General features: G+C 35.6%; 1 protein-coding gene across 4 annotated transcripts in view; it reads left to right on the top strand.

Annotated features, from left to right (window-relative positions):
* Window positions 1–12,363, top strand: part of GLCCI1 (glucocorticoid induced 1) — a 125,279-nt gene that overhangs the window by 72,459 nt on the left and 40,457 nt on the right. For 2 of the 4 annotated variants that reach the window (XM_007982067.3, XM_038004654.2), the window contains exon 4: window positions 11,860–11,976. In XM_007982067.3, coding sequence (XP_007980258.3) covers window positions 11,860–11,976 — 117 coding nt within the window. The remainder of the gene's footprint in view (window positions 1–11,859; window positions 11,977–12,363) is intronic. The other 2 variants (XM_007982068.3, XM_007982072.3) reach the window with 1 other exon arrangement.

The following is a 12,363-nucleotide window of genomic DNA, read 5'->3' as shown; positions in this document are numbered from 1 at the left end:
TGGGGGGTGATGAAAAATTCCTAAAACTGGATTGTGATTCTTGTTGTATAATTCTGTAAATTGATGAGAAATTTATTAGAAATCTCAAGGCACACTTATGAATTTTACTATTACGATGGATGAAGTTAATGGAATGTAAATTATACTTCAATAAAACTGAAAAAAGGGTATCGATATAAAAGACTAATGTGATTTTCATGGTATTTCATGAAGACACTAAATTCTGTATAATGGGCTATAAATATGATGAGAGTACATGGGTGAAGACTAAACATGAAAAAGGAAGAATAGTTGTAATACATGGCAACAATTATAATTTGAGAAAATTATGAAAAATCAAAACTACTGTTGAATCACTATTTTTTTTTTTTTTTTTTTTTTTTTGAGACAGAATCTCTCTCTGTCGCCCAGGCTGGAGTGCAGTTGTGCAATCTTGGCTCACTGCAAGCTCTGCCTCCTGGGTTCACGCCATTCTCCTGCCTCAGCCTCCTGAGTAGCTGGGACTATAGGTGCCCGCCACCACACCTGGCTAATTTTTAAATATTTTTAGTAGAGATGGGATTTCACCATGTTAGCCAGGATGGTCTCGATCTCATGACCTCGTGATCCACCTGCCTCAGTCCTGCAAAGTGCTGGGATTACAGACGTGAGCCACCGTGCCTGACCAAAGTACTAAATATTATTAAAAGTTACGGACCACTAAAGTTCAGTGCTTTTTGAAATAATGTGTCATCATCTTCCTTGACATAGGATCAAATTAAACAGTATTACGTCCATTCCTTTTTGTTCTTTTTTTTTGAGACACGGTCTTGCCATCCCCCAGACTGGAGTGAAGTGGTGTGATGTCGGCTCACTGAGGCCTTGACCCCCTGGGTTCAAGTGATCCTTCTACCTCTCAGCCTCCTGAGACTACAGGCATATGCCACTACACCTGGCTAATTTTTGTATATTTTGTAGAGACAAGTTTTTGGTATGTTGCCCAGGCTGATCTCAATCTCTTGGGCTCAAGTGATTGTCCAGCCTCTGCCTCCCAAAGTGCTAAAATTACAGATGTGGGCCACTGTGCCTGGCACATCTATTCTTCATAATTCACATGTATCCTCTCCCTATCAGATAATTTGCTTCAGGATTTCTGATTAAAATGTCAGCAAAAGCACTTGTATATACTATGCCTTTAGTTTGCTCCAAGCCTATAAGAATGCAGTGTGAAAAAATTTAATAAGTATATACATTTTATCTACATTTAAGACAAGAAAAATCTCAGACCATAGAAATAGAAAAGAAAGTCTTAGTGATGAGTGGATGTTGATGCTTACAATAAGTCCTCAATGTTGTCAGTAGGTTCTTGGAAACTCTGACTTTAAAGGAAATGATGTATAATGAAACCAATTTTACCAAGTAGGCTAATGGACAGAAACAAGAGTTAAGTCCTTATGGCATATTTCTGGTTATAAAAACATCACCAGACTTCTAGATAAAGACCAAAAAACTTTAAACATTGAAATAACTGTGAACTGGACATAAATTTAAGAAAGAGTAATAAAAATAAGATATTATAATTACTTACCCAACTGTTCCAGTGCAAGGTCATGAGTGGCCGCAGTGTATCCTGGAAGGTTAGTGCACAGGGTGAGAACCAACCCTGGACAGGATGCCATTCCATCACAGGGCACACTTACAGATGCACCCACACTCACTCAGACTGTGAACATTTAGACACGGCAACATATTAGGGATGTGGGAGGAAGCCAGAGTACCCAGAAAAAAAGCCATGCAGACATGGGGAGAGATTGCAAACTGCACACTGTGGCCCCAGCTGGAATTGGTTGTTTTCAATCAACAATATAATGAAAGGACCTATTGTACAGAAACCTAGGTGATCTTCGTGGGAAAGAGAACCAAAAGTATTTTGCAAATGGCAGGAGATTGGAACTGGATTCTCAGTATAAAAGTAGGGAACTGGGACCGTGTTTTAGGCAGTGCACCTATACCTGAAATACTATACCTGAAATAATTCCGCCTGCCACTGTTGGTGTTTTCCTGTGACTCAATGAGGCAGTTAGGCAAAAATAGGAGTGTAACCCTATAATATATGTAGAGGTAGCACCTGGATTAGAGCTCTACTTATGAAGGACCAAAGTTCCAGTCTTCTTAATGTTAGACCTGCTCTGGAGCTGTGTATCTCCAGAGAGCGTGAGTAACCATGCAACCGCACAGCAGGCAGGAGTTCACAGAGGATAAAACTTCCACCTAAAATGAACTTGCAAACAAATATCTTAGGAAACATAAGGAAATATATTGCCATAAGAGATATCAGACATATTAAGTAGGATCATTTACATCTGAGGAAATGAGAGTAAGAACCACAATTCCAAAAAAAAAAAAAAAAAAAACCTTATAAATGTTTAAGATTTTCAAATGAAGTCATAATTCACTATGAGAGAAGATGTAAATAAGAATAGGTGGAACGAAAAGGGGCCACTTGCAAATCTTGTAAAAAAAAAAAAAGATAAAATTAAAAATAAACGGGTGGATTAAAGTCAAGTTGGCATAACAGAAGAGAGAATTCGTGAATCAGAACTATCAACTGGGAATTGAAATTGAAACTTAGGATGAATCAAGTCACCTAGAACGTAGAACAAAGAGGGAAAGAGGTTTAAAACGTGAAACAGAAGAGACATGGAAGACATAAACCAAAAATAAAATTCAGAGCCCTCCCTCAACCATCTGAGTGGACTCCCTCCTCTCAGCCAGGAACCGAAAATTAACCTGAAAGACTGTTTCAGGTCATTATGGGAAGCAGGGGTGGATTTGCCTCTTTACACCCTCCTCCCTTTTGGAATTTGGGAAAAGCTGACCAGCATTTAACATCAACACAGACCTTAAGTTTGATAAGAAACGTTGACAATCTATTCTCTCTGAAGCCTGCTACCTGGAGGCTTCTTCTGCACAATAAAAGTTTGGTTTCCATAACTTCTTATCGGAATCCAGACATTCCTTTCTATTGATAATAACTCAGCCAGTTGCCAATCAGAAAAATTTTAAATCTACCTATAACCCAGAAGCCCCTGCCTCGAGTTGTCCTGCCTTTGTGGGCTGAACCAATGTATATCTTAAATGTATTTGATTGATGTCTCATGTCTCCATAAAATGTATAAAACCAAGCTGTGCCCCAGCTACGTTGGCCACATGTTCTCCTCAGGGCTGTGACATGGGCCGTGGTCACTCATATTTGGCTCAGAATAAATACCTTCAAATACAGAGTTTGACTTTTTTTGTTGACAAAGGTAACTGAGGAATTCCAGAATGTAAGAATAGTGTCAGGGAAGAGAAATTTTCCAAGGCTGAAAATTTGTTAGATTTGGAGAAAGATGTGTGTCTTCAGATTGAAAAAGCTACCAGTTTCAATGAGGAGAAACAGGGAGGGAAAAACAAACAAAAAACACCTCTAAGTATAGCATAAAGGAACTGTAGATCAAGAATACACACACACACACACACACACACACACACATTCTAGCAATTAGGGAAAAGTATATTACTTACAAAGAAATGGCAACCAGGTTATCAACACATTTATTAGAAATCACAGTTAATGCTCGCATACAATGAAGCTGTGACCATGTTAAGGAAATGAATCCAAGTGAAACGTCATTTCCCTTTATGAAAAGATTGATTTTTCTCCAGTGCATTGTATTTACTGGAGATTTGCTAACCCAGCCTTTATTTAGATTATACACTTGTTTAATTTCTGAACAATTGTGTGCATATACTTTTCCATTGGTTAGATTTGTGTTTCCTTGCTGAAATAACACAATAATTTAAAATTAATGTATAAAGCATAAGTAGGGTTGAAGATGTCCGCTAAGGAAATAAGGATTTAATGAATACTTACCACTTTTTACAACAGTTAATTTGCACACATTTAGTTGAGGTAAAAACTAAGAAAAGTAGATGCTTAAGATAACTTTTTAGCATTCATTATCAGCCTTTTGTGACACTGCATTAGTTTATGTAGTGTCAAATCTGATTAACATCAAATGAGTAAGACTGTATGCTCAGTATTGTGTAAAGCATCTACCATTTCAAAAGAAGCTTTAGATACAGTCTGCTTCTTAAAGAGCTTAATTACATATTAGACAACACAACTAAGACTTTTAAGTGATAATCACAAAAGGACTTTATTATTAGCTCCCACTACCTTTATTCAGTGACAGAAGTTCTTCTGCCCATGATAGAAAATTAGAATCTGATCACTCCTAAACTCCTGTGTTCCCTTTAAGTGAGTAAATGCTTGCTTATCTCTTATGATGATCAAATCTTACATCTCTTTTTATGTTTATAGCTACTTCCCTTCTCCCAGAGTGTACTGCTGCTGGGTGACTTATCATGGGTGAAGGGATCCCAGGGGCTTCTTTTCTCTTTCTTGCTCATTTTTTCCCTAACTCCGCAGTCTCTATTTCTGACCTCTGTGGAGTTGGAGCTTGGAAAAATGAGGGAAAAGGAAATGGAATAGAAACGTTCCTACTTGACTGCTACTGTCATAAGAGCTTTTACTTTTTCTTAACAGATTTTTAAAGTCAACCTCTCTTATATTTTCATGGGTCTTTGGAGATCCCCTGTTCTGCACATCTCTTACCTACAGTTCTTTCTGGGTTAGCGTATCTTTTACTCTCTCCTTAGCCTCTAGAATTCTAGAAATAACCTTCAGCTTCTCAGCTGCTGAGCTCTATTTCCCTTTCTTGGTGGCCCTCTTAAGAAGGACCTAAGACAATCCTTCATGATGGCTCACACTCAGATTTCCAAAATGGCTCCTGAGAAACTCTCACCAATTTTTTTGGGGGGTGTAGGGGGGGTCTGGTTAATACAGGGAGTTTAGATTTATTCTAATGCAGCAGTAAATCTGTATCATCCTACCTCACTCTTTTCAGTGTGCAGAGTATGAATCAAATACCAGTCCCCTTAATTATGGGGAACATACATCAGTCTTTCCAAGTTTTTCCGTTAAAACTCCTCTCTTTTCATTTGAGGTAAAGGAGGAAGTATACTGTCTTAGGTATTAGATTTGATTTTATCCTACTTGGAACCTAATAAGGTAACCTGTTACTCTTTTATGAATACTGGCAGAAGACATAAGACTCCTGATTTAGAGACAGGTGACTTTATTATTCACAGCACAGCAAGTATCAAGAACATCAAATTATTGCCAATTCTCCTGGACCTCAAGTCCCATGGGGAAATTAGGAAGACTCAGATGGATCTTTACATACAGTAGATGATATTATAGAAGAGGAACACTGAGCTTGGGTAGTCCACTGCTTTTATGACAAGCAGTAAGCACATTTGCTCTTTGTCCCAGAGGGAACATAAGTAAAACTGTTATATTGTTGTTTTCTTTTTTCTTTTTTTTTTTTTTTTTTTGCTATTCTGATGTTTATAAACAAAAACTGAAAAAGACAGATTTACTATTCTTTAAGGCATTCAGTGGAAAGAAGAATGAAATCACATGTTGCTTCTTTATTTCACCAGTAAGCACTCTCATTAGTAGGTTATATTTTTTTTAGATGGAACCATCTGAAGGAGTAAAATAAACGATTAGGGATGTTTCTCGCTTCCAGTCAAAATTGATTAATGAGTATTATTGATAGGGTCTCCTTTTTAAAGTAAGACTTTCCTTATACTTGAATAAAACTATAGTTTTACTGAGAGGGTACAGTCTGCCCTAAAATTCTGTTCATTCTTGGTATTTTCAGTACATATTTGTAATGATATTAGGGAAAAACAATTGCAATAATGGTTTCTCTGGACCTACAAGATAATAGTCTGAATATTTTGTATTATCTCTTTGAAATCAAAGGAATTATTTTATAAACCTTTTAAAATACATATATCCAGTAAAGTCTGTGTCTAAATTAATTGAATTGTAAATATATTTTATAATCCTTTTATTATCTTTTAAAAACCAGACCCAACAGGAACAATTTTGAAGGTCACACAAATTGTTTATCAAAAAATATAGAAACTTACCAGTAAGTTAGTATACCCTCATTTAATCGCTTCATTAAATTTTTGTTCATTATTATTTCAGTTTCACAGCTTGTAATATCTCTAGCATTAAAAAAGAAAGTTATGCAGTGGTTTAAATTATGAGCCAATAGTTATTTATTGGTAGTTATTTACAGTTGAACATTCACACAGTATTCAGTAGCATTGCTAGGTAATAGAGGTTACAAATGAAGGATATAGAACTGGATTTGCCATTTTTTAGCTGTTTCACCTTGGGAAGATACTTTGTTTTTGAATTTTTCTCATCTGCAATATTATAAATTTGAGGCATCAGATGAGTTTGTGAACAGTGTTTTTAAATTTTCGTCTGGTATTGTTAAAATGTCTGTTGACAAATATGGTTTATTAATAGTTGTAAATACATTTCCATATTAAAACTTATGTGTATACAAATTCTCCCAAAGCCAGCTATATCTGTAGAGGTGAATCTGGGGGTTCAGGGGTGTGTGGTATGTGGAATCTCTGTTCCTGGATCAGTGGGTTTATGTGAAGTCTGCATGTGGGCAAGCATGTCTGTTTGCGAATGGATGTATAGGGGTTGATGTGCTTACAGATGACCCCTCCCTGTGTATATATATTGTGCTTTCACGTATGTATTTTCTTTGTGCATATTTGTATGCATGTGTCGAATGAAGAGCATTTTGTTCATCAGGGTTTACTTACTGACACTTTAAAGAAAAACAGGAAAACAACACTGATTATTCATACTTATAAGAAGGCAGAAGTTGTTTAAAATTTTTATTTTTAGAAGTTTGAGATTTTTGTTGCAGGATATAGTACATAAAATTTATGTGTTGAGGGATATAATATATAAAATTTGCTTTTAACTAGTCTATAGACCTTTCTTTTGGGACACGTGATCTTTAAAAGCATTAAAGTTTGTCTTATATTTCCCATTTTATAAAGAAGAGAATAACAGCTTGAGATTTATGATTTTTCAAATTATATTTTCATAAAAATTACTTGAGTTAATATCTTCAGTGATTGTTTTGGGGAAGGAGTTATCTCAGTTCAGCCTTTGTCACCTTTTCCATTCCCATTTGTCTGTAATTTTTGTAAAGCTTTATCTCCTTGTGAGTTGTTAACTTCATTCTCCAGTCAGTATAGAATGGTGATGAAGAGAGCAGACTCTGGAATTTCACTTACTGAGTCCAAACACTTGTTTACCACTTAATAGTGTGACTTTTAGCAAGATTTTTTTTTAACCTTTCTACCTATATTTCTTCACCTCTAAAATAATAATAATAATAATAATAGTACCTATCTCATGTGCTTTTGTTGAAAAATAAATGAGACCATTCACATAAAAGCAAGTAGCAGAGTGCCTTCTACAATGCTGGTACTCAATAAATAATTAGATAGGAAAATTTTAATGATGCTTTTCTATTGTTAATTGACACAGTCATCAGAAAAACTGGCCTATAATTACTCTTAATAATTGCTAGAAAGAATATGTTTTTAGGCAGAAGTGCATCATCAGAGCATTTTCAGCATGTTGAATTATAATTTGTTTAAAATTGTATTACCTGCATTTGGCAAAGGATGAATTTCTATTATAGGAATATCCCTTTACATGAAGAGGGTGTGTTCTAATGTCTGTTAATTGTTAGAAATGTCATTAACAGAAATAGACATCATAGTTGTATGTTTGCAGAGGTCTTCTATTTTCCGATAGCTCGTTCCTCTTTGCCATGCAAGGCAGGAAGCATAGCTCCCCAGCCCTCTTCAGTAATCAGCATGATTCTCTCTTCTGTTAGTACTGTTTCCTACTAAGAACATTAGAACCTAATTACAGCCTTGGACATGTCATTCATTTCTCCATCCAGGTAACTGAACTAAGAATTTTTGCCTAATTTGAGTCAGGTCTCTGCTTTCTGCTCTTGACCTATTACCTTGAGTGACCTAGTATTGAGGATATAAGCACTTCCCCAGAAAATCTTCTGTGGTCAAGGCTACTATGTTAAAATAAAAGAACACCCTTCACCACCAGCAATGGAAGGAGAGTTCCAGTTGTTTGATGTCTTTGTCATTTTTTGGTTTTGTCATCTTTTAAGTTTCGACATTATGATGGGCATTAATTTATATTTCCCTCATTAGAATGATGTTGAGCACCTTTTTTATGCATACTGACCATTTGGATATTCTCTTTGGCTAAGTACCTGTTCAAGTCTTTTGCCTACTCTTAGACTTTTTCTTATTGCTTTGTAGGTGTTCTTTACATATTGTGGATATGAATTCTTCATTGGATATATATGTTGTAAATATCTTTTCCCAGTATATGGTCTGCCTTTTTATTCTAATGGTCTGTCTGCCTTCTTTTTCAAAGATGAAAAGAATTTTAGTTATTACTTTTGGTTCCTGTTAAATAGGATTTTAGCTTTAGTCACCATGTTCTGGACAGGTGCTACCCTATAGGTCACCTTTGTGTGAATTAGATAAAAACACTCCCTCTAAGTAGATGCAGCCCCACTAGCATAAGATTTTTCTTTTTTTTAAAGGGCAGTGTCTTTTAGTGAAGGAAAAGTCTTCTCTCAGGCAGCCTGAGTATTCTGCTAAGGCTACAGCTTGCTGAGTAGAGCTTGGTCTGGCCTGAATTTACCCCTCAGTCTGGTGCCTTAATGCTTGCTTAACACTCAAACTGCAAACCAAAGATGGCACCCTAGGGCAGGTTATCTTTAAATATTCAGAGTTTCTAACTATTGAATACAAATTATTATAGTTTATGTATTGGATTTTCTCTTTTCAAAAGGTTGTTCTTAAGTTGTGGGAAGCTAACTTCCAAGATTAATTTCCTAGTTTTGAGTTGTTTATGTCTTAAAAGTTTGGTTATCAGTTAGATGTCTCACACCCAGGATGTATTTTTCCCACTGAAACACTGTTCTGTGGAATCTTGGTTTATAAACCAACCTATAGTAGTGCGATAGAGAGACCTTAACCACTGTATGTAATGGGTGGTCTTTCTATAGCAAATATTGTTTAGTGGTCTGTCTTAGGGTAGCAGTGGCATACTTCCCACATTGTCCTAACACTAGAAATAAGGATTACTTCTCTTTCCAGCTACCTATGATGGTTGTGCTTGTATCATGGTGCAGTGGTACCTGTGGATAAGAAGGATGAACTGAGGACACCAGGTCTCTTGCCTAGTGATAACCTATAACATTTTTCCTGGTTTTAGGCTAGCTCCCTTCTTTTTTTCTTCTCTTCCCAAAGCCCCCAAATCCTGCTTCCTTTCTCACTGCCATCACTTAATCCTTTTAAGTTAAGATTTCCCATTTCCCTGCTCTATGGTGGAATATAATTCTTTCTGAGAAAGATTTCTGTCTTCTTCAGTCCTTGAGGCAAAAGTGCTCAACCAGTCTTTTGAGGATGAGGGTTTTGGTTTTGTATTTTTTATTTATTTATTTTTTTAAATGTTAACAGTAGTGGGGGAAATAAACAGGACAAAAATAGCAAGTAAACAGAGCTGATGTTACTAAGTTTTCAAAAATGTGTTTCTGGTTCTCAGATGTTAAGTAAGGCCAGTTTCTGGTTTTTCTTCATTTAATTTCATAAATGCTTTAATCTTTTCTTTGTGACTATGCTAATTTCTCTCTATATAGTTATTATTTATTCCTTGTGACCCAGGATCACGTGTTTCCTAACTTTTTCATGGGTTTTTTTTTTTTTTTTTTTTTTTTTTTGAGACAGAGTCTCGCACTGTTGGCCAGGTTGGAGTGCAGTGGTGGGATCTTGGCTCACTGCAACCTCCCCCTCCCAGGTTCAAGCAATTCTTTTGCTTCAGTCTCCCAAGTAGCTGGGATTACAGGCCCACACCACCACGTCTGGCTAATTTTTGTATTTTTTTTTAGCAGAGACAGGATTTCACCATGTTGGCCAGGCTGGTCTTGAACTCCTGATCCACCCACCTTGGCCTCTCAGAGTGCTGGGATTACAGGTGTGAGCCACTGCACCCAGCTGACTTATTCCCTAACTTTTTAAAACCTTGGAGCTAGTGTAATTGGGACCTGTTTCAAGTTGAAAGAAGGCTTCTCACATACTTCTTGACTAGAATTTGAAATATGCCAAGTATATAATATATATTTAGGAAGATGGACTTTTATCCTAATTCCCACTGAATTGTAAACACGAGCATAACTATGCTATATCCCAAAGAAGGTCTGTCTTTGGAATTCACAGTACATGTGAAAAGCTGTAGGATTGTATTATTTAGGTTGGTAATCTAAGTGAAGTAAGGTTTGTAGCATGATGTAGGCTTTTCGTCTTCAAGGGTTTGTTAAGTCGGCTTAGAACAAAACTTTTCTGGCTCATTTTGACATCTCAGAAGCCTTGAAAAAATAGGTTGACTAATATTTATCAATTTTAAGGTTTTTAAATATTTTTTAAATGAGCGAGTACAAATTATATTATTAATCTCTAGGCATTCTGAGCTCTTTCATGTAAGCTTTTCTGGTTTTGCTTTTATACCTCTGTCCTAATTAAATGAATTGTACAATTTGAAATCCTATTTCTTTTTTATCATAGAGAATTATCGGTCTTGATTTATATTAATTACCTACAAATTTTGATCATTTTCTTATGAAAATTAATGTTCTCTGCAAGAAAATTATGTCAGTTCAACAGAGAGGAAGGAACACAAATATTAACATAATCTTATTTGTACATCTTTTGCAAGCACATTTTATGAGAGATCCATAAGCTACATAGAGCTTTAAAAAACGTAAAGGGATCTAAAGATCTCAGCATAAAAGAAAGGATATAAATTCTTCCTTGTTTGGGTGCTTCATTTTCTTCTATATTGTTTTCTCTTCTACTGTTAACCACCGGTAAACATTAGTTTTCTCAGCAACCTATATACTTTTACCCTTGAGCATTTATAGGCTTTAATAGTAATTTTCTATTGTGCTTTATATTGCCATAGTTATTCAAGGTAAATATTTAGATAATTTTGTAATACATTGTATCTTTGTTGTATCTCTCTGGGCTCATCGTAGATGTTCTGGGAATAATTATTAATTGATTAACATCATCTTTTCTACAAGGAAAATAGTACCAATATTAAATGACTTCCCCCAAATTGTTAATGGTTTCCTTTAAAATACTCAGAAATTTTTTTACATCACCTAAAATATGTAAGTAGTTTAATGAATTCCAGGTCATATTATAGTAATGACTTTTCTGTGAAACCAGGGAATTGTGAACCTTCCTTTTAGGAGAATATACCCTAAATTATATTTGTTTTTATAGGTTTTGTGATTGAAGAGCAATATATATAGTAATATATTAATAATTTACTAATACTAAATAGCTTTGATTCTCCACAACATCATGGGATTTACAATTTTAAAGTGTTTAGTAATTGATAAACCAGATCCATTTTGTTTATGTAAGACAGGAACTTAGAAACTAATGTGCCTATGTTTAGAATTCAGGTTTGACTTTAATCAGTAGGCATTTGAAATACTATTTTTCATCTTATAAAAGGTTTTAAAATAGGAAGATATTTCTGGTGTTACAAAGGTAAAATCTGAAATAATCTGGGTAAATGTAGTTAGCGTATTTACCAATAACACTATTAAAATTTGTAAAAGTGAGGCATTTGTAGTATATATTTATTTCTCATTTTTAATAATCTTAATCCTAAAAACTTGCAAGGGTAAATCATTGTGGTGAAATACTGTCTCTTCTTAGAAACTTGAAATTTTTTTAATCAATACCCCAAAACTGAAGAAATAAATATAAAAATTTGGTATTCACTTTTATTCTCTTCTTGCTTCTCTTTCCCTGCCCCCAAAGCAGATTGCCAAACTGAGGCAGCAACTACAACGCAGTAAACAGAGTAGTCGTCACAGTAAGGAGAAAGATCGCCAGTCACCTCTTCATGGCAACCATATAACAATCAGTCATACTCAGGTAGGCTAACTTCTTCTTGTCCAGATTTGAATAATTACTTTTAGTTCTTTAAGGAGGAGAATTCATCATTTCAGCATTAAAAACCCATAAATCTTTAGCTCTACTAAATTACTAGTTTGTTAAATTGTTATAAAAAGATTGTTAAAAAGCAGTCAGGCGGCCGGACTTGGTGGCTCACGCCTATAATTCCAGCACTTTGGGAGGCCAAGGCGGGTGGATCATGAGGTCTGGAGATCGAGACCATCCTGGCTAACATAGTGAAACCCTGTCTCTACTAAAAAAATACGAACACAAATTAGCCGTGGTGGCGAGCACCTGTAGTCCCAGCTACTTGGGAGGCTGAGGCAGTAGAATGGCGTGAACCCGGGAGGCGGAGCTTGCAGTGAG

This window comes from Chlorocebus sabaeus, chromosome 21 (assembly GCF_047675955.1).
Source record: "Chlorocebus sabaeus isolate Y175 chromosome 21, mChlSab1.0.hap1, whole genome shotgun sequence".
In the NCBI taxonomy this organism is placed as follows: domain Eukaryota; kingdom Metazoa; phylum Chordata; class Mammalia; order Primates; family Cercopithecidae; genus Chlorocebus; species Chlorocebus sabaeus.
This window is presented reverse-complemented; position numbering and strand designations above follow the sequence as displayed.